At 34.3% G+C, this 20,899-nt stretch overlaps 1 protein-coding gene and 1 long non-coding RNA gene across 3 annotated transcripts in view; one reads left to right on the top strand and one right to left on the bottom strand.

Moving 5' to 3' along the window:
- Ctps (CTP synthase) overlaps positions 1-20,899 on the top strand; it is an 85,752-nt gene that overhangs the window by 50,536 nt on the left and 14,317 nt on the right. The window contains exons 9-12 of the mRNA XM_081772114.1: positions 921-1,009; positions 7,926-8,063; positions 14,426-14,586; positions 16,181-16,288. Coding sequence (XP_081628240.1) covers positions 921-1,009; positions 7,926-8,063; positions 14,426-14,586; positions 16,181-16,288 — 496 coding nt within the window. The remainder of the gene's footprint in view (positions 1-920; positions 1,010-7,925; positions 8,064-14,425; positions 14,587-16,180; positions 16,289-20,899) is intronic.
- Positions 14,593-20,899, bottom strand: part of LOC145695166 (uncharacterized) — a 150,054-nt gene continuing 143,747 nt past the window's right edge. For both annotated transcript variants that reach the window (XR_014133121.1, XR_014133120.1), the window contains exon 4: positions 14,593-15,756. This is a non-coding gene — a long non-coding RNA (uncharacterized LOC145695166). The remainder of the gene's footprint in view (positions 15,757-20,899) is intronic.

Below are 20,899 nucleotides of genomic sequence, written 5' to 3'. Positions count from 1 at the left end.
TACTGTACAGGATAAAATAATATTTGTGTGTAATTTTAGTTGAGTTTTCCATTTCATAGAATCAGTGGTGTATTTGCGATTTTGTTTCCAGGGGTTTTGCTTGATTTCGGTGAGTTCTTATGCCCTGAAGCCACCCCCTTAAATATCCCACTGCTCAGAATACAGTATTAAATATCTTGCGTTGATTCACATGAAGTTTCTTCTGAGCATTAACATTTCTAGTGAAGTCATTATCACGTGCTGCATTAATTAAATGCAGTATTGTACTTACTTTAAAGTGGAAGATGCAAGTAACAAACGCTTATCCAAGAAATTTGACAGCTAACTGTAAAAATGTACTTCCTTTTTCTCTCCCTCCCTTTTCAAATGTGCAGGAAGTGAAAACAGCAAATGAGGAGGAAATTTTTCTCATGCCCCCTGCAAATCCGAAACAAAAGAAAATATGAACTGCACTTCAAAATATTTGTAGTGGAGCTAAATGGTAATATTAGTTTATCGGGCCTACCCTACTTGTGGGATTACGCTTCGCCACTGAATATTATCAGGGGATAGGTATAAAGTAAGGAAAATGCTCAGGTCAAAATAGATGACAGAACGAAGGTGGAAACGAAGGCATGCAAATTATTATTTTCTTTTCTTTTTTTAAACCATTGGACATTATATTTTTATGTACAAGAGAAGTTAATGAGAAACTAAATTGAACGGGGGGAACATTACAGTTACCGGAAAAGAACGAGTTATGAATTCTTTGAATTTGAAAACATTGTTCTCTTCACCCTATTTCTCTCTGTTAACACAATTTACCAATAAAATGTTAATGGTTCCTTTTCTTCTTTGCTAAATGTTAAAATGTTTTCTATTTGTATTCCAGGCAGGTGATAAATGTAGTATTTATAATGAGTGTTAATTTGCATTTGCAGTTCATTGAAGCAGCCAATTTGGAAGAAGCTACTAAATCAGAACAGCCTGTAGCCTATCACGAAGCATGGCAGAACTTATGTAAGAGCGAGTAAGTACCTTTGCAATGCAGATATTATGCAGCATTTGAATTAATGACCACAAATCTAATTAAGAATCCAATATTTCAACAGCTATTGTGACACTACTGGTATTTAAATTTGAATCGGGCCCAGGTTTCACCTTACCGTGCCGATGCGTTAATCACTATGCTGCATGGACATTTATCACGTAATAATAATAATACACTCATGCCCTAAATTTAAGGGAATGTGCGTATAACAGTGATAATCATGAACATTTGTCACCTATGAACAAAACAAACCCTTGCAATGACACATGAATACTGAAAAATCTGATTGAATACACTAACATCATGTGGGTCACTATCTGTTGGACATAAGTCCTAATTATTGTTCACAGAAGTGTCCAGGTAGCTATCGCGAACAGCTATGTAAGCGTGCACTCATACTACGGATTAGACTATCAAGCTTATTACATTCATAAGGAGAAACCGGCACTTAATTCAGATAAAGGTGACATAAATGCCATTTGGAGCAATGATTTTGCTACTTATTTGCGCCGTCTGAAAGATAATGAGAAAAAAAAAAAGTAAACAACAGTGAACAGCGATAAGTGAATTACTATTAACATATGTCTAATTCTAGTGACAAGAAGATTTTTACTTCGCACATTTTTAAAAATCCTTTTTATGGTTTAAATCCTTTTTGAAGTGTGCCTAGGCTGACGATGAAGACTACGTTCTTCGAAAGTACTTCCTAGTGATGAGGTTCATTTCTTATGGTGACTATTAGCCTTTTACCTACATTATTTCTAATCATTATCACCGCTCGCAATATAATAATTGTTCTTGGGAATGTTCGTAAAGAAATGAGTTCATAGAACTCCGGCCTATCCGGCTTTTTTGTTATCTGGCCTGCCCTTCCGTCACACTAGACCGGATACTCAGGAGTCTACTGTATAAGAATTTCAGCTATTAAATGAGTTTAGGCCTGACCCGCTTCAACTCATACTCTGAGATTTGAAACACTAAGACAGAACTTTTTTTAGAGTTCCTGATATAGTCGGAGTGATTACTACAAATAAGAAGATTGTAAGTAGCATTGACCTTGATTGAACTTGGAAGAGAGAGAATGTGCGATTGGGCTGAAGATCAAAATGGGTCCTCAGGATACTGTACCGGTGCGGCAATTACTACTGCTTAGTTCCTCCTCAGCCTATCCTCCCAATTTGTCAGTTGTACCACAGTAGATAATAGATATCAGTTTAAGGAAGTCTGCGTGGTCAAAGACGGAGAAGTCATCTTCTAGAGTAGTGGTTGGATAGGGAGAAACTGAGTAGCGTAGTGGTTAAACAAAGGTAAGTTGCAGATTCGTTTTCGATCTATGGTCTAGGCACATATTCTCAACTCAAGCAAATTCTAGTCACAAGCGTCTGTAGGAAAAGTTATGGTTACAGTCTTCTTTGATTGCATGCCTAATCATACTTGACCTCCCGACTATGCGACTTTGACTCGTCTTCACGTATCCATTAAAAACAAAGGCCTAGTTTATTGGCTTCTGGTGTAATTTTATTGCACGATATTGCCTATTTCCACGTTGCGCGCGACGTTTAATACTTGTTCCAAAGGTTCAATTGGAAAATGTTGCATCATCCTCTCTACAGCCCTGGACTTTTCACTTTTGGACTTTCACATCTTCATTCCTCTACAGAAAGAGTTGAAAGGTCAGAACTTTCGACCAGAAAATGAGGTGAAAGTCGCCATCCGTCAATGCTTCGAACGCCCACCTTCTAAATTTTACATGAACGGCATTCGTAAACTGGTCACACAAGACGAATGTTTGATGGCTTCTTCTGAAACACAAATGCTGTGACACGCTCATCATGGATGCCTTACATTGTGTATAAATGATAGTTAAATACAGTTAGTATTTTTGTAGATATTGTCTGCAAATGGGTTTCAGTTGATCGACCACGTCATATACATAACGGATGTACGTATAACACGAAGGTTCGTTTGATCATAGGTCTGTTAATTTCAATCTGAATTTAATTCCTTTATAATGTGATTTTTAAGGAAATAATCATGTAAAAATTGACATAATTTAGTTATTTAATTTCTGATCAAGTACCAGATACAGCTGCGAAGGAATGTGAGTTAATAATGGAACATGAGAATGAGAAAGAAAGTGAGAATGAGAAAGAAAGTTGAGCCAGCGCTTAGAAGTGCTTTTCCGATATTTACCTGGTGGGATTGTGGGAAAACTTACGACTGGTATCGGAGGTCGACTTCTTAGCCCACTTTAGTTATCTGTTGGTTATATAACAAGTTCGATTTCTCGATCTGAAAAGCGAAGAGTTTTAAGTAAACTTAGTGGTACACTCACTCTTCCAATAGTATTTGAGAAATTGATGGAAAATTTGGGTTTTAAAATTTGTAAAAGAACAACTTAATTTCATGTGAAATCAGAAAAGCTGCCCTTGTTATGTAGTTACCAAATAAACTGTAGCAGAATTTGTTTTCCTGAAGATTATGTATATACTAAATCGGCAAATCAGTATGAATGTTGCCGTCGATTCCGGTGGAAGCAAAAGATTTACAGCTGCACCGTATGCTGTCCATTCTATCGGTAGTAAACATGAATGATCCAGAGTTACACAGTTCCCCTTTTATTCCAATAGAGGAGCTGTTATATATTATGATAGATACTTAGTACGTAGTATAGTAATTTAAATACACTTCAATCAGAAGTTTCGTATTATATAATGAAATTAGAATTGAGTGCATATTTGAACAGAGAGGTTGTCGCTTTGCATTCGTTGAAGCATTTGATTATTTAGAGAATCGGGATCTATTGGTAAAATCATAAGTATAAAAGTAATTAATCATTTTTCTATCAGTGATTACAACTACTGTTAACTTACAGATCAGTCACAAAACTTCTCAGAATTTTATCGCACTTGTAAGGTTTCCATTTGAATCTCTCATATGTTTATCATATTAGAGATACTCAGTAGTATGCATCATTGTCAGTAGTGACTTGGAAGAACAAGTAACTTAAATCAGTTTAATTTGAAGAAGCTACTTTACACTTTAGGCTCTTAGTAATCACAATTAGACTGGCATAAGATATTATTAGAGAAGCATATATATGTTATAAAATGTAACTCTTATACACTTATTGTGTTTTTTCGTTGTTAGAGGGAGTCTTAATGGTAAAAGATCGTATAAGGTGGACATTTGATTGTTTCTACTCCAAAAGACAAAATGGTTTTTAAGGTGACACTATTCAGAGGTAAACTTTAATCACGTTTGACAATAAGAGCACAAATTAGAAGTGAAATTAATACTTTTAGTATTTTGCTTGCTTTGCTGAAGCTTTGAATATTGTATCGAAACAAGTACATTATAGCTGTAATGCAGTAAAGTTTGTCTAGAATGCAGTAGCAAATAGGTGGAAGACAAAAGATGGTGTTTCAGTTTCTGAATATTCAGTAGCTAAAGGTGAAGGTGGATATATATTTGTTTAACGTAAGGAACAAAAACGAACGATGTCGATTTCACATTTTCCAGTAAGGTAGAACTAGAGTAGAAATGGCATGTGTTAGATATTTGTTTTGATTATAACTTCACGAAATTCTTATAATTTAGATTATTATATAGGTATGTCATTAGCATTTAAAGAAATGGTATTCTATAACTCATAAATTCCGCGGCTACCTAAATTGGTATACATCGAAAATGAATGTAAATAACTGGAAGTATGTCATGGAACTAATATCTATGTTATGTGTTGTGATTGGGAAATTTCTTTACGTACCATGTTAGTATGCATATTACACGAACTGGACAGTATTTCAGTTTCTGAGGACACGCCTCAGTGTCGACTCCTTGGGCCAAAATCATCTCTTGATGTGGATGCCCATGTCACCTGTCTCAGAGCTGTAAAAATTTATACATTACATAGTTCGTGTTGCTCCTCGACCGGGTGTAAGATGGAGCAGGACAACTTTCATGTAAAATTTTATCCATTTTGCTCCAATAGTTTTATTCACAGTTAGATGAAGTAATGTATAATTGCATTTTGAGCGTTTAGAGTTCGCATAATAAAGGAGAAGAGAAGTTCCATCTCATACTCAGTCGACCACCGTGGATTGCGCGGCTAGTGACAATTGCCAAATGCAATTCATTTAATCTCTAGTAAAAATTGATTAGCAGCAACTAATAGAACATTACTTAGTTTAAGTTGGGGTACCTCACTAAGTTAGGTATTAAACTTCTTCAGTCTGGATTGAGTCATCTTCTGTCATACGCCTGTGAAATGGCCACACTGTTTTTACTACTAAATTCAAGTTTTGCACACTCGAGATACAAACTTAGACTTCCTTAGTTTTCCTTAACAGTATATTTGTTATGTAAAGCTGGAAACTTTTCTGTAGAACCATTAGAGGTCATGATAGATATACACATCAATTTAATAAAAACACTATGTAAAAAGTGGTACACAAATTAATATGGTGTTAGACTACCTTTCGCCCTCAGAGCAGCTCTGATGCGATTTGGAATGGAGTAATAGAGGTGGTGGATGGTAGCAAGTAGAATATTACATCATTCTGCATGTAGTATATCCCTCAGTTCCGTGAGAGAGGATAGAAGCTGAAAACTGCACCGAGTTTGTCTTCAAAATGGATCACAAGTGTTCAATTACGTTTACGTCCTGGAATTGAGCAGACAAGAGGAGGTGATCATGCTGATACTCCTCCAACCACCTCATAGTAGCTCCAGCTATGAATGGGTACATTATCAATGTAGAATATGGTGTCATTGCCCAGAAACAAATTTGGATCATAGGATGCACATGGTCTTCTAGTGTGGCAACGTGTTCACGGGCAGTGACATGACTGGTAAGGGTCAGCACAAAATTTACTGAAAACCAGGATATTGCGGCCCAAATCACAGAGCCCCCGCCGTGTTTCAGGGTTGGACGGAGAGACACTGCGGATCGTAGGCTTCTTTGGGCGTCCGCCACAAGCTGCGATTTGAAATAAGATGAACGATGATTTATCAGACCATATCACAAATTTCCAGTCATCAGCGGTCCATACTGTATGTCACGGTGTTTAACTTTAAAACTGATAGCCTATTACCAACTTATTTTCTTATTGATTATAGGCCTCCAAAATTCTGTAAACTGAATAACCGTACGCACCTCTGCGCTCAATACTTTTTTTTTTTTTTTTTTTTTACCACAATAAATCTTAATATATTTACTTGTACAAAGAATCTTGCAAGCATATTGCCTAATATGATGATTGTATCAGCCACTGTAAGCCCAGCTGATGCAATTAAACTAATTCCACTGCGATGTAATAACCTGATATTTATATAAGGAATATCATTGCCATAAACATTCAGATGTTTCTGAATCTTTTTTTTTTTTTTTTTCTTATGTGAATACCAACTAGGCCTTTTTTTTTTTTTCAACTCGCGGCATCATTGACCTCATGCTAAAGCGTTATGGTCCCTTATTAGCGGTTTCGCCCATGCAGCCTTACCCTTTGTCCCTGTGATGGAACTGGTTTTTGACACAGGCTATTGGAGGTGCTCTTTGATTTCCTTTGCCATACCTTCCCAGTCGCACGATTTTTCTGAGTGACAATCCGCTTTAATGTTCGCCGCGATCTCTCACTGATGGTTTTCTTTCGGCCACTGTTCGTCCTCTTCTTGTGGTTTTGTGTGAGTTTCATAGGCCATTCTCATCTTACAGGATGTTTACTGATACTGGAAATACTTGAATTATACTGGAATTTAATTTTGATACTGGACATACTGGAATTTTGATCCACATACTGGAAAAATCATGAAACTGGTAATTTGTGAAGAATACTTTTCTGTAATTGTTTTAATAGTCAGAAACAATTTTGTATCCATTGAGATTATAAATTTTTCCAAAGCTTGAGTTGTATACATTTTGTAATTAGACATTGAAAACAATGAGTGGAGGGCTGTGAGGGGAATTGGGAGGATCATTAAAAATGTTAAAAAATCATTGTATTTGAAAAAAATCAAGGCTAACTAACTTTATTAAAAATAAAATATTCTTTTGATGGTAAAACAATTACAAACCTGAAACCATCAAGAGTAGGATTATTCCATAAAAAACTTTTTAAAAAATCATTGTAATAGGTATGAAGTTTGCTGATAGTTATACTGAATATACTGGAAATATAATGGAATTTTAAAAATGAAACTCAGTAGAAACCCTGTCTTAGACACTGTCCTTTACTACACACCCACTAGACTTGCCGCTTTCGTTACTCTTGCACCACATAAACGAATGCCACAATTTACTCTCTCGTACTGTCTGCTCAGTTCACTGCACATTGTCGTTCTTCTGCTCCTTACGTAATACGGAGCTTGCCCTAATACACCACTAACAACAACCTGGGACTCTGGTTACTACCCTGACCGTTGCTATCTAAGATATCTGATGTGTTTTCAACTGCAGATGTTTCATTAAATTAGTAAGTTTATGTATACCATACTATATTTACCATGAAAAATTTACGTTACCAAAACGTGTACTTACGACGAAAGCTATCTCTGAAACTTCAGTTACGAAGCAAAAGTAGCCGAAGAATTGAAACGAACTCTGTATCCAGATGCAAAGAGTGGTAACAAATATGTACCAGATATTCATCTTTATTAGAGAATGATAATGTATTATTTACCTCCATATATGCATTAGCAAAGAGAAATCATAAACTAAGACTTCGATGTAAAAGTTTTTACAATTTTCTGTATTAGTTTCTCAAGAGGACAGCAAAATTTTTGTTTTTTTTTTTACTGTTATTAAAGATGAAATATTACATGTTGCAACGGCTGCGCCAGAGATTTTTTATTATTATTTGTTTTCCATTTAAATGCCCTTCTTGTGTTTTTGCAGTGGAGTTATAGTGCCCGGGGGCTTTGGGAAAAGAGGAATGGAAGGTAAAATTGCAGCATGTGAATGGTGTCGAAAAACTATGAAGCCGTTCTTGGGAGTGTGTTTAGGGCTACAGGCAGCAGTAATAGAATTCGCACGGTAAGTTACTATATTTTCTAGTCTGAAAATTTAATAAATTAAAGTAAGAAATTACAGCATAAAGATGTTATAATTCCAAGAATTTACTGGTACAACGAAGAGAAGTCACACACATTTTATTTTTGGGAAGTGAACATCTGTATTAGCACAAAAAAAAAAAAAAAAAAAAAAAGTTATCGTAGACCATCAGCACTTACCCTTCATTAGGTTGGATTGATTAGAGTTTAACCTCCTTTTTCAGCACCGAGGTTATGTAGGATGGGACCTACTGTTTAAGGTGGGATCCGAACCCATTCATATATTATATGAGGCAGGTTCTCCTATCGGGAATCAAGTCTGGGTCCACATACACTGAAAAGACGCGAGTTTTCCACTTAGCTATAAGGAGCTTATCTTTAATAATTACAACGGAATTCAGTTAACAAAGGAAAATTTTAAGATTAGAGTTGAATATGAACAATTCGCAGTCCTTTGTATTTCAGAACTATGTTAAAACAAATGACGAAATTTATCGTTTATGTTTTAAGACACATCTTTTTAGTAGTTTTACTTTAATGATTCACCATCATCTATATTTATATACAAAATTATATGTGACTGTAATAACTAATTGCTTGATCGAACTAAACTGTGAATGATAAGTTAATTAATGAACTGTAAACCTCAAATACAGTAAAAATTCAAGAAGGATATGCTAAAATCAATTACATCTATGATGTTACCATAATGGTTAGAAGAGAAATTATGGTAACTAACAGTCGCTTTTTTTTTTTTCGCCAACGGCCAGTAACAAACTGTGACATGGCGATCGCTAGATGCTTTGACTTGTTCTGCATTAAATCGCGTTTAACGTTACTTTATTGGTATAGTTTTTTAGTGAGTTATTTTAAGCGAAAGGAGTTAGTTGATAAGATGCCATGCTGTTTTCTTTTTCCCTCCCCAAAGCAAAAACATGTTTTGTAAATGATGTAATGCTATTCCCAAAAAGGGCAAAGAATTATTTCGTTCCCATATGTGTAATGTGCATTTGTGTAAGGAATATATTATGAAAGCTGATAAATTTGTAATAAGTGGAACATAAGCACAATTACCGCGATTAAAATAACATTTAAGACCTGATAGGCTACTGTGCCTCACATTTTCCCGAACTTACTACATTACTTGTCAACCAACAAAATAAACGAAAAGCTTCCAACCCAAAGATAAGATAAAGTTCTTCACTAGTGATTAAATCAGGAATTTTTTTTTTTTTTTTAAATCAGAGAATCAAAGTTCATAAAATTCTACAAATTTCCGTAGTTTGTCAAAAATGGAAAAATATAAAGGAAGAAAGAAAAAAGAAAAATGGAGTTCTATACCATAATTAAAACTTACAAAAAGAAACCTGACAATGCGTTAAAACAAACTTTCCACAGCATGGGCGAAAATTTTCTTGTTGGATAAACGAATGATTGAATATTAAAGAAGAGAACACGACAGCATAAAAAAAAAAAAAAAAAGTAGTTCAAAGTTTCTGAGTAGAAAACAAATAGATTTCGATGCAATGCTTAAGAAGGGCAGGTAAAAGGATAAAGAGGGATGTGATACCAGCATTAATTTCTGTTGGAATGCTTGTTACTTGAAATGAAATCGCTTAAAGGATATAGTCATTGGCTTAACCATCTGAAAAGGTGACTTCTAAAAGGGAAGAATGCTCGTATGTCATCAATAAATAGGTGATAAATGCTTTGAAAGATTTTTTTTTTTTTTTTTTTCAAACGAAACTGACGTAAACAAAGAGTTTTGATATTTGAATAAATCAGTTTTAACAGACCTTCGTTAAAAGTAGACGGATATGTTGATTTGGGGAACCGTACTCCAGAATAGCAAAAAGACATGCGTTCAATACCCTCCCATAAGTGTTCGATCCAGCATAATGTTTTACAACATGTGCTAAGGTTATTAGATATCACAAAGAACATATTCACATCTGAAAAAATTATATATTGAGTACCTCAAAGTTACAGTTGATATAGGAATTTAGAAGCAACCGATTAATTGTGTAGTTGTATCATCATTCATCTTGACTCTAGAATTATTACTTAAATAATTAATATTTTTCTGACCAAAGTAGTACTTCTTTATTAAATTAAAATAAGTCGTAACAGTTTCAAGAACGTACCGTTATCTTCATCAGACGTTAATTGGCATATGTATCTGCCAATTAACGTGTGATGAAGATAACGGTGCGTCATTGAAATTATTATGAATTATTTTAATAAAGAGGTACATACTCTCCGGTCAGAAAAATATTAATTATTGTGCAGTTGTGTTTGTTAGTATTAACAGCAACTCAATCATGTTCCTGTAGAAAGCCGCTTTGCAATAATCAGATCTACACTTGGTTTGCTCCATCTTCTGTTGCAGTCTGTGTTTGTCCCTGTCAAAAATGCACTTTAATCAAATTTGAATTGTAGATCCTGAACACAGTACTCAAGGTCGCCGATTCTGGGGTCCAAGGAGCTCGTCCCGTTTGCCGAAAGTTTACTTGGGTTTCTTAGGATCTAAATAATTTTTCCTTACACATCTTTACAACGAAACATATATCTGCTCCTCCTCTCCCTCAAAGTTCTATAGAAATTGGCACCGCTCGAAGTATCCCTGATTATTGAACGAAATACGTACATTAGATAAATTCTTCGAACAAAACAAGATCGAGAAAAAAAAAAGCTGTTTGGCTTAAAATGTCGAAAAAAAAAAAAAAAACTAGCAGCTACTGAGAAAACGTCAAGTGGGTTCTTTCATTGGAAAAAATATTTTCCACCTTTATATAGTGAGCACACCACAAAAAACTACCTGGTTTATTACCTAGCAGGCATCCATCTATACGTACTATACTTTTCCTGTATTAACTCCGTAGCACATCGGTAAAACAAAATGAAGTAACAACCTTTACAAAGGCAAAGGACTGTGGAAATTGTTGGCTTACAGGAGTGCTGAGTGTGGTGTTGCGAACTGAAAACGTTGAGTGTCAAGATACCTTCCAGTAGTAGTTTGTGAGGTATTTATTCTGACATCGGAATCATGTTCCATAACTAAGTTGTAATGAAGAATATACACTAGATTTAGTGGCAAAATTGACTTTTCATTACATGAAGAATCATTTTTCCTTTTGTGCAAAGGAAATTCGAAAGGAATTGCAGTCATTAAAAGTGGCATTTTGAAATCTTCCTAAATCTAAAGTTTTCGGTTAATGAGACACTGTTTCAGATAAATTGTAAAATTAATGCGTATTTAATAGTAGCTAAATAAAGATCATAATCTATGTAATCTAATATTCTTTTTCATACAAGAATGCTTACACTTAAACCAGGGTGGATTGATTTAAATCAGTCTGATTTTTTTTTTAAATAAAAGTCGTTGATTTAAATCAAATTCCGAAATAATTTTCAGTGAAAATAAATAAAGTCCCGTTTCTATTCTGTTATTTCGATTATGGAAGATGATAATCATAATACAATGAGACTCAAATGTACAGTATGTACAGCATAGTATGAAAACAAGTGTCATGCAGAGGATGATTAGGGAAAATCCCGTTTTGAACGGGTAACAGGGCAATCCTGTTTTCTTCTCTTCGTAACATGGGGTTTATCTTGTAAATCGCTAACTATTCCAACGGGGAAATCACCATTGACATTTAAGACGAAGATTCTTTTGTGTGCGCGTCTATATATTTGTTCCCAGATAATAGGGTGTATTTAGAAGTGTCCTATCCCCTCTCCGAATTTTTTTTAGATTTTATAACTAGGCAAAATTGATGTATTTCGTTTCACAAGCTAGTTACAATTTCCTTAAAAAATATGCCCCTGCCAAATATCAGTAACTTTTGTGGGGAAAAAAGTGTCACTTTGATAAGTGTTGCTGTACTTTTTCCTTAACGTTTAACCATTTAAATTATATCACCTATTTTTAGGTGATAGGATAAAATCTTCATTATTCGAATAAAAAAGTACCAATAAAGCTTTTCACTTCGTTTTTTCAGGACTGAAGGCATTGTAGAGCACGTTACATATGCTTTCACGCCTCTCTGCGTCGAGACATAGGATGTGATAACGTCATAAATTTAAAAAATATATTTTTTGTTGTGCCTATTTTTATTATTTTTTGGCGGGCCTACATTTTGCATTCAGAAGACTGAAATTCTGCACACTCGTTCAGTGCACCCTTAGTATTTTTCAGATTATTTCAGATCTCTGCGTGAAAACAGGCGGTACAGAGGGGTAAAAAGTAAAAGAAAGGGGATATTTCTTAACAGAAAATCTTTTTTAATTTTCCAGCCCCAGATAGCCTACAGATAGCCCCAGATGGAGACATTTGAATGGTACCGTTTGAAACTCGTGTTTTATTCTGAAGAGAATAATGTACAAATCATGATTCTAGGATAAATAGGGATGTCTGAGGAATTTTTTATATTACATCGGGGTCATCTGGGGTATTGTGGGGATGTTCTTAGCTCATTGTTAAATATTTTTCCAGCCCTTACTATTTAAGATAGAAGCTTAAAATTTTGTACACACATTTAGTACACCCTTAGTATTTCCCAGTTGATTTTGAGATCTGTGCGTTAACATGGGGGAGTCCAGAGGGGATCAACATTTGAAAAAAAAAATCAGAAAAAATCCCGATTTCTCTCAAAATTTTCCACTTCAGAAACATGATAGGGAAAATGTGAATGTTACCGTTTTAAAAGGTGTTCTATTCTAAAGAGAAGGAGGTATGAACCATGATCTTAGGATAAATAGGGATGATGCTTGACTGAAAGTATAATTTAATAAATAAATAAATTAATTAATTAAATAAAATTTGTTGACGTGCACATGTGGTGCCAACTCTCTCCAGCTACCTACCAAGGATCATTGCGTCCATGCTAAGACACGTCGCCGTTGTTATCCATGCTAAAGGTGGACATACTGACAATTAGGTAGGCAGGTAGTCATAATGTTCTGGCTGATGGGTGCGTATATTTTAACTCGTGTACTTTGTCTCGACTCGAATTTCGAGACCTCTTAGCATGTAAGTTCTGCCATTTTTAAATTATACACCCAGTCTTAAAACTTTCCAGAGCTCCTTCGTGGCTAAACGGTTAGCGTACGCGCCTTTGGCGTGGGAGACCCGGGTTCGATTCCCGGCGGGAGCTTATGTGGTTCGGATTCTGTTAATCAGTAGATCTCGTCTGATATAGCCTCGCTGCTGAAAGAGACGTTAAACTCAAAATCAATTAAACTCAACTCAAAATTTTCCAATCACACCACGTATTGAAGAGTTGCAGGTTTGTTTCGTTTTTCTCGTTTTCAATGTGGGAAATTATTTTCTCTTACATCTTTTGTGTTTACATGGAGATCCTAAATTGGAAACTGTCAGATGCGTTATGCGTACTTACATGAGAGCTTGACTAAACCTAACATATTTTGAGTGGGAACGCTATGTTTTTGTGTAGAATGAATTCGTTAAAGGTTTAAAATTAAAATCCAACCTTGTTAGTTTTCCAGAACAACACGAGAAAACAGGTCCATATTTCGGGCCAAAGTCTTCGTTGCCCATACTCAAGATATTTTATGAACGCAGGCAAATTTACATTATAAAATAATACACTTACGTATGAAGGTATGTATAAGCTATAAAGGATGGCAACTTCCTACTGTCTTGGATAACGCAATTGAGTAGCCTCTTTTTAGGAACATGAACTAGAATCTCCATTGATGAAAGTGCGTCGTGCTAAATGGCGCGCCATCTGAAGTGTTACTTCAGCCTCTAGGTAAGAGGAACTATCTGTGTACCTAGGTTGTTCATGAAGCAATAACTGCACAAAGCAAATACATACCATGAAGTTTATACATAGAGATCCGGTTCTCCTTCTTCTGAAGAAGTGAAATCCTGCCATTCAGTTATTATTCACAACATGTAAAACAAAATTTAGAAGAAAGGTGCTGTTTTATAATTCGTGCAAAGTTCTCATAATTCATTCTGTATGTATGTATACAATGAAATTTTACCTTATGAGAATGAATAAAGATATATTGCCCAAAGAACGTGTATATCGACATAGTTTGTTCATCTTGTTAAGGAAAAGTGATAATGTAAGATTTTATCTTCGTTTAACTGGGCTTAATTCTAGATAAGAATCTACTTAAAATAATTCCTTTCTTAAACACATGGCATGTTTAATTGATTTTACTGTCGAAATACTTTCGGTCGCCAGAATCTAATTTAAAGACAACGACTGGTATATTTAGTTATGTTTAAATTTGATACTTACCCTTGTCATTTTTACCATTATATTGTAAGATTATTTTACTAAGTGATATATATTTGCTTTACTATAGACATATCTTGGGTCACAAAGACGCCAATTCAACGGAAATTGAACCAGAATGTCTTCAGCCTGTTGTCATCGACATGCCTGAACATAATCCAGGACAAATGGGAGGAACTATGAGACTAGGAAAAAGGCAAACAATATTCACTACGAATTCTTCTCTTTTGAGTAAGTTGTAGAAATATATTCCTTTTTTTATTACAAGATATACACTAAGTAATATGTATTGATGTAACAGTAAGCAAATATGAAATGTTTCTGGTTATTGTGCCATCTATAATTATAGTTGAATTAACAATGTATCAAAATTATATTGCTCTAACCGAGCATTTCTCAAACTGTAGTTCACGGACAAGTAGTCCTCATGGTCTTACTTTCTTCTGATTCTTTTAGATTGAATATTAGTACAAAAATACAGAAAACACATAAATTCAAGTGATTTGTCTATCACACACACTATAATTTGAAATCTCAAAGTTTGAAATTTACATATTCAAGCTTTTTTAATTTCTTCCCAGCCTTTATTTAAAATAACTAATATGTACAATTATGTCCAAAATTAATGTCGCATATCTATAAATATGTTGTTGTAGGAATATTATTTGATAACGAATTTGCCCGGTATTTTTTATAATGTTAGTATGTGTATAATCGGCAAAGACATGTATGTGGCAAATTTCATATCAAAAGAGCAGTAAATAACAATAAAACAAAAATAGTACTTTCTTGTCCATTTAGCAATTCATTCTAATTTTCGTATAACTCTTTTCCTATGAAATTTACCACAAATATACATTTCCTGATTATACACATAGTAACAGTATCAAAAGTACCCTGCAAAATCACTATCAAATTATATTCTTACAAGAAGACAGTTATAGATATGCGACAATCATTTTGGACATGAATGTACAAGTATCGTCTTTAATACCAATATAAAACCAAAGTAATAAATATATTAAAGATATAAGCATACTGATATTAACATTTTCAAAACATTATTTACTGTATATACAGTATACACATGCTCACAACTTACAAGATAATTCAGAAAAATGAAAAAAAGCTGAATAAAACATGCTGTTCAAATCTTTGACTTCGCAATTAACATTTCATTGTCCTGATAGTAACACTGACCGTCGAGCACTCTTCGGCGCATTACAGATGACCTGTTTCATCAAATTAATTCCGTAATCTGAAAATGGTTAGTCTACTTGGTGAAGGTGTGATTCTGTAGCTCACTTCCATTGAACCTTTTCAGCATTCTCTGTCTTCCAGTATTGTTTTGTTTGATTATCCACTTCCGTTGGTCGGTGGTTAATTAACAACCAAGATTATCTGAAAAATAATTAATAATAAACTATATATCTACTTTTGCACCCTCTTGTATACGTAGGTATATACATATGATATGAATATAGTGTTTATTTAAATTCAATTTATCCATTAAAATTATTTGTGAAAAAAGTAGTTTTCACGACGTAAGACATTTTAAATAGAGTTGAAGAAAAAATCAGTGAGATCAACCATTCAAATTCTGGTTCATTCAAAGGAAACAGTGCAGTACAAGAATTCCCTACATAAATCAGTGGTTTATAAAGCAAAGATTTCGCAGGTATTCAACATAAAGGTAAGTTAAATAGTTTTTGTAGGTGACAGTTGACTGAAAAGAAATGCTTATTTAATGGTTTAAAAAATTATTTAATACAGTTGTCTTTACAGTAACTTAACGTATTCTATTGAATTAAATGTTCTTATATAGGACAACTTTACGGTAACGTCCATCAGATAGAAGAGCGCCATAGACATCGTTATGAAGTAAATCCCAAGTACGTTCCTGAGTTCGAATCCGCTGGCATGAAGTTCGTTGGTAAGTAACATATATTGCTCTAATGATTTATTGTTCTTTCGAGTAAAATCATTGTCTTGGCTTCAATCAACAACATATGATTGCCTGTATTTCAATATGAACTATAAGGCATTTTATTTTATTTTTTTTAATATTCCATTTAAAATACATTTAATATGAAACAGGGATAATGTAAAGTACGTGTATTACATGATATAATTAAAGTTGTTGTTGAATGAGTTGATCAAATGCATGATTGTAAGAGTGAATGTTTAAGAGTGATTTGCAAAGAAAGAGTTCAAAAATGGTTAAATAATTTTCACCAATATATTTATTTTTTAAAAAGTGTTCATGGCATTCTGGAAAATATATTCCAATCATAAATACTACAATTTCCGGCTTCAATTAATCCTATTATTATTATTATTATTATTATTATTATTATTATTATTATTATTATTATTATTATACAATTAAATAATCGTCCCAGGAAGTTCCATCTCCATCCGTATCCCTCTGTTTAAATTGTACGGTGTGATCTGGCTAATGTCAGTTCCAGTTTCAATATTGATCCTATAAAGTAAAAACCATAAGAGATCGAGAAATGATTATATATTCAGCGCCGCAAAAATAGATTTCATGTCCGCTTTGATATCTCTATTGAAATCAGACGTACTGGATCTTTCAATACCGGTTTCAGTGTTGGATTCCTATAGTTCGGAGGTCACCGTAGTTCCATTATGTGAAACAAAGCTCCCTGGTTCCAGGATTCCATTTAGCGTCGTAAACTTGTTGCACAGTGTTAGTTATACTTCCAAACTATACTATGCATTAAGTGTTGGAAGTCGTAGAATGGCTGTCAATCCCTCCATCTTTCTATAGGTATCAGAACAAAAACAAAAAGTAACATCCAAAGGCGGCTATTTGCAATTGATTCAGCGTTCCAAGAATATACTCCACCTACTTCGTTAATCCTGTGCAAACCGGAAGTGGTTCAGATTAACGATTTCCGGTTTCAACTTATCGCCATAGAACAAAAAAGGTAATAATAGGTAGCGACAAGTGGGTTTTCTGTAATCGGATTGAGGTTCACAAAAGAGCATATTATCACAATCTGCAAAATACTACCAAAACCGGAAGTTATTAGAATTTATTTCTTCCGGTTTCAATACTGATTTCAAGTGAGCGAAAACATAAGAGATATAGAGATGCTGTTTTTATAGTCAATTCAACTACCGAAGAATAGGTTCCACTTTCTCCATTAACCATCTATTCAGACCGGAAGTGGTTTAGATTAACCATTTCTGGTTTCAACATTTATCGTCATAGAAAATAAGAATGGTCTGTTTTCTGCAATCGATTCAGGATCTCCAGAGAACATATCACAACGCGCAACACTCTTCCAAAACCAGAAGTGGTTAAAGTTTATTACTAGCTGTTTTAAATACTGATTTCCATAGAAAAAAAATTGTAAAGATATCGTGATGTTTTTTCTATTGATTTAGCATCTCAAGAATAGGTTCCATCTCTGTTTATCCTCTATTCAAACCGAAAGTGGTTTGAATTAACCATTTCCGGTTTCAACGTGTTGCCAAAGAATGAAAATGACAACAAATAGCGAGAAGTGTTCTTTTGCAAACGATTCAGCGTCTCAAGGCAACATATCATGACTTATCTGCAACACTGTCAAAACCGGAAGAGAATGAAATTTACTATTTGCGGTTTAAATACTGATTTCGATAGAGCAGAAACGTTAAGAGATTTCGAGATACTTGTTTGCAATTGATTTAGCGCCCCATGGTTAAGTTTTATCTCCTTCGTTAACCTTCTATTCAAACCGGAAGTGATTGAAATTTACCATTTCCTGTTTCAACACTTTTCGCTATAGATGAAAATAATGTAATGACTTTGGTAGAGTCAATAGTGGACCGAGATTTATCCCTTCACCAATTTATTATAAAATATGTTAAATACAAAACGTCTTCGATTACAAAGAGTAAAATAGTGTCTATCTCGTTATATCCAGATGAGAGGAAAATAGGTGTTTGCACGGTGCCCCTTCTCCAAGGCACCTGCCGGTTCTGATGAGTCTTGAAGGATAGCCCCCTCAGCTCAAGACAGCTTCGCGAGGCTTGGTTGTAGTATTAGATAGCAATAAGTGGTTTTCTGCAGTCGATAGAGGATGTCAAGAAAACGTATCAGAATCTACAATACTCTACTAAAACCAAAAATGGTTGAAATTTACTACTACTTTCGGTTTGAATACTTACTTCCTAGAGCAGAAGCGTAAGAAATATCGAGAAGCGTTTTTTTTTTTTTTTTTTTTTTTTTTTTTTTTTTTTGCAATCTATTCAGATTAGTCATTTCCGGTTTCAGCATTTATCGTCATCGAACAAAAATGGTACTAAACGGCGTGACAAACATCTTGGCATTTGAAGGCGGCGCTCCAAGTTCCCTTTAAATGCTGCTAGCAAATGAGAGGCCTGCGGTATTGCCACATTTATTTTGTACACATTCACGTCTATTCCCTGCCACCTGATCGCGCTGTAGTTTGTCTGCTTAGCCATAGCCACACTCCTTTACCACTTGGCAACTTTGCCCCAGAGCTTGTGTTTTATTCGTTTAGCTGAAATGGCAAGATGTTTGTCACAGGCTTTAGATACCAACAAGCTGTTTCTCGCAATCTATTAAGGGGCTCAAGGAAATATATCACAATCCGCAACACTCTACCAATACCGAAACTGGTTGAAATTTACTAGTATTTCCGGTTTCAATACTGATTTGTATAGAGCGAAAACTGAGAGAGAGATCAAGAAGCGGTTTATTGCAATCGATTCCGCTTCCCAAAAGTATGTTCTGTCTCCTCCATTAACCGTGTTTAAACCGGAAGTGGTTCAAACTAACGACTTCCTATTTCTACCTTTATCGCCATGTAACAAAAACAGTAAAGGATATCGAGTAATGGATTTTTAATATAAATTCAGCGTCCGAGGAACAGGTTCTATGTTAGATCTCATTAATCTATTGCAACCAGTAGTTATATGTATACTACTTCAAGTTTGAATATTGAATTCCCATAGTTTTGAAGTGTACCTTAGTTTCACGCTGTAAAAGGAAACTCACTTGTTACTTTCAATTGTGTTCGCCACCTTCCTTGCTGGTTTAGTGACTAGCACATGTGCCTTTGCAGAAAATATTTTTAATTTCACTAAAATATTTTTAATTTCACTGCAAGATTACCTAGAATAAACGAAGATATTTTCCAACCTTATTTGGGAAACTTGAGTTAGTGTTAGCCATAAAATTTTAAAAACCAACAGCGCAAAAAGATGCTGCAACTTATCTATCACATTGTAAAAAATTAATGACAAAACCCTCAATTAGTTGAAATTCAAAATATATTTCGTTACCATGGAAGTGACCATATACAGGGTGTCTACTGGTCATGAAAGTCATGAAAGTCATGAAAAAGTCATATATTTTGCTTAGTGGTCATGAAAGTCATGAAAAAGTCCTTTATTTACCCAACTGGTCATGAAAATCTGAAATCTCAGAGTATATTTTTATACTTCATACTTTTATACCTCATACTGCATGTACTGAAACAGTTGTATCAGGTCAGTAATTGTGAGAATTTCCCCCACCAGTTAGTGCTGGCTAACTGGTACTTTACTGTCTTCCTAGCTGCTCCCCATTTCATCTTCTAGTCTCTGTAATATAGTAACAACGTTTTACTGTCCAACTTTCTGATGTGCTATTTCTTTACTTCTAAGAAATGTAAATTGTGTATTTTTGGGCCTTTAGACTTATGCAAATAATATTATTCGTTTGAGTTTGCAGATTTTAAATTTGATGATCTATTTTTTTAAAACGAATTTCTTTTGTAATTTGTTTTGTCTTTGGGCAGTTCTCTGAGTGCTTAATTTTAGACAAATTTCTGCTAGATGGATAATTATACTCAGAATTAAACAAATACAGTTGATTCACTGGTAAGAGCAGGCCCGTATTTAGGTAAGTGCTATTCTGTGTTCGAGCACAAGGCGGCAGAATTTTAGATTCTTTCTTTAAGATTCACAATAAGTGATATTTAAGACTAGCAACCCGCATAGTTCCGATGCACCACTGATGGTAGGGGTTTAGTATTACTAATGGTAAATTTTTATCGCCATGGTCATGAAAATTTGAACAAAAAGGTCATGAAAAGTCATGAAAAAGTCATGAATTTACTTTCTGGTATTCCAGTAGACACCCTGATATATGTGTGTGAAGATATTTCTAAGAAACGAAAATATTATTTCTTTAAAAAATAAATTCTTATTGTTACTTTCACTGCTGTTTTTGTTAGAGCACTTCCATGGTAACGAAATATGTTTTGAATTTCAACTAATTGGAGATTTTTTCTTTTTTACAATATGATAGATAAGTTGCAGCATCTTTTTGTGCTGTAGGTTGTTAAAAATTTCATGGCTAACACTAATTCAAGTTTCCCTAGATAAGGTTGGAAAGTTTCTTTGTTTATTCTAGGTAATCTTGCAGTAAGTAGTTCCATTTTATATATATATGTATATATATATATATAATCTACAAACGTAGAGTTACGAATGTTTGATTAAAAATTTAATTTCCTTTATA

The sequence above is a fragment of the Thermobia domestica genome, chromosome 9, assembly GCF_964235325.1.
Source record: "Thermobia domestica chromosome 9, izTheDome1.hap1.1, whole genome shotgun sequence".
NCBI lineage: Eukaryota > Metazoa > Arthropoda > Insecta > Zygentoma > Lepismatidae > Thermobia > Thermobia domestica.
This window is presented reverse-complemented; position numbering and strand designations above follow the sequence as displayed.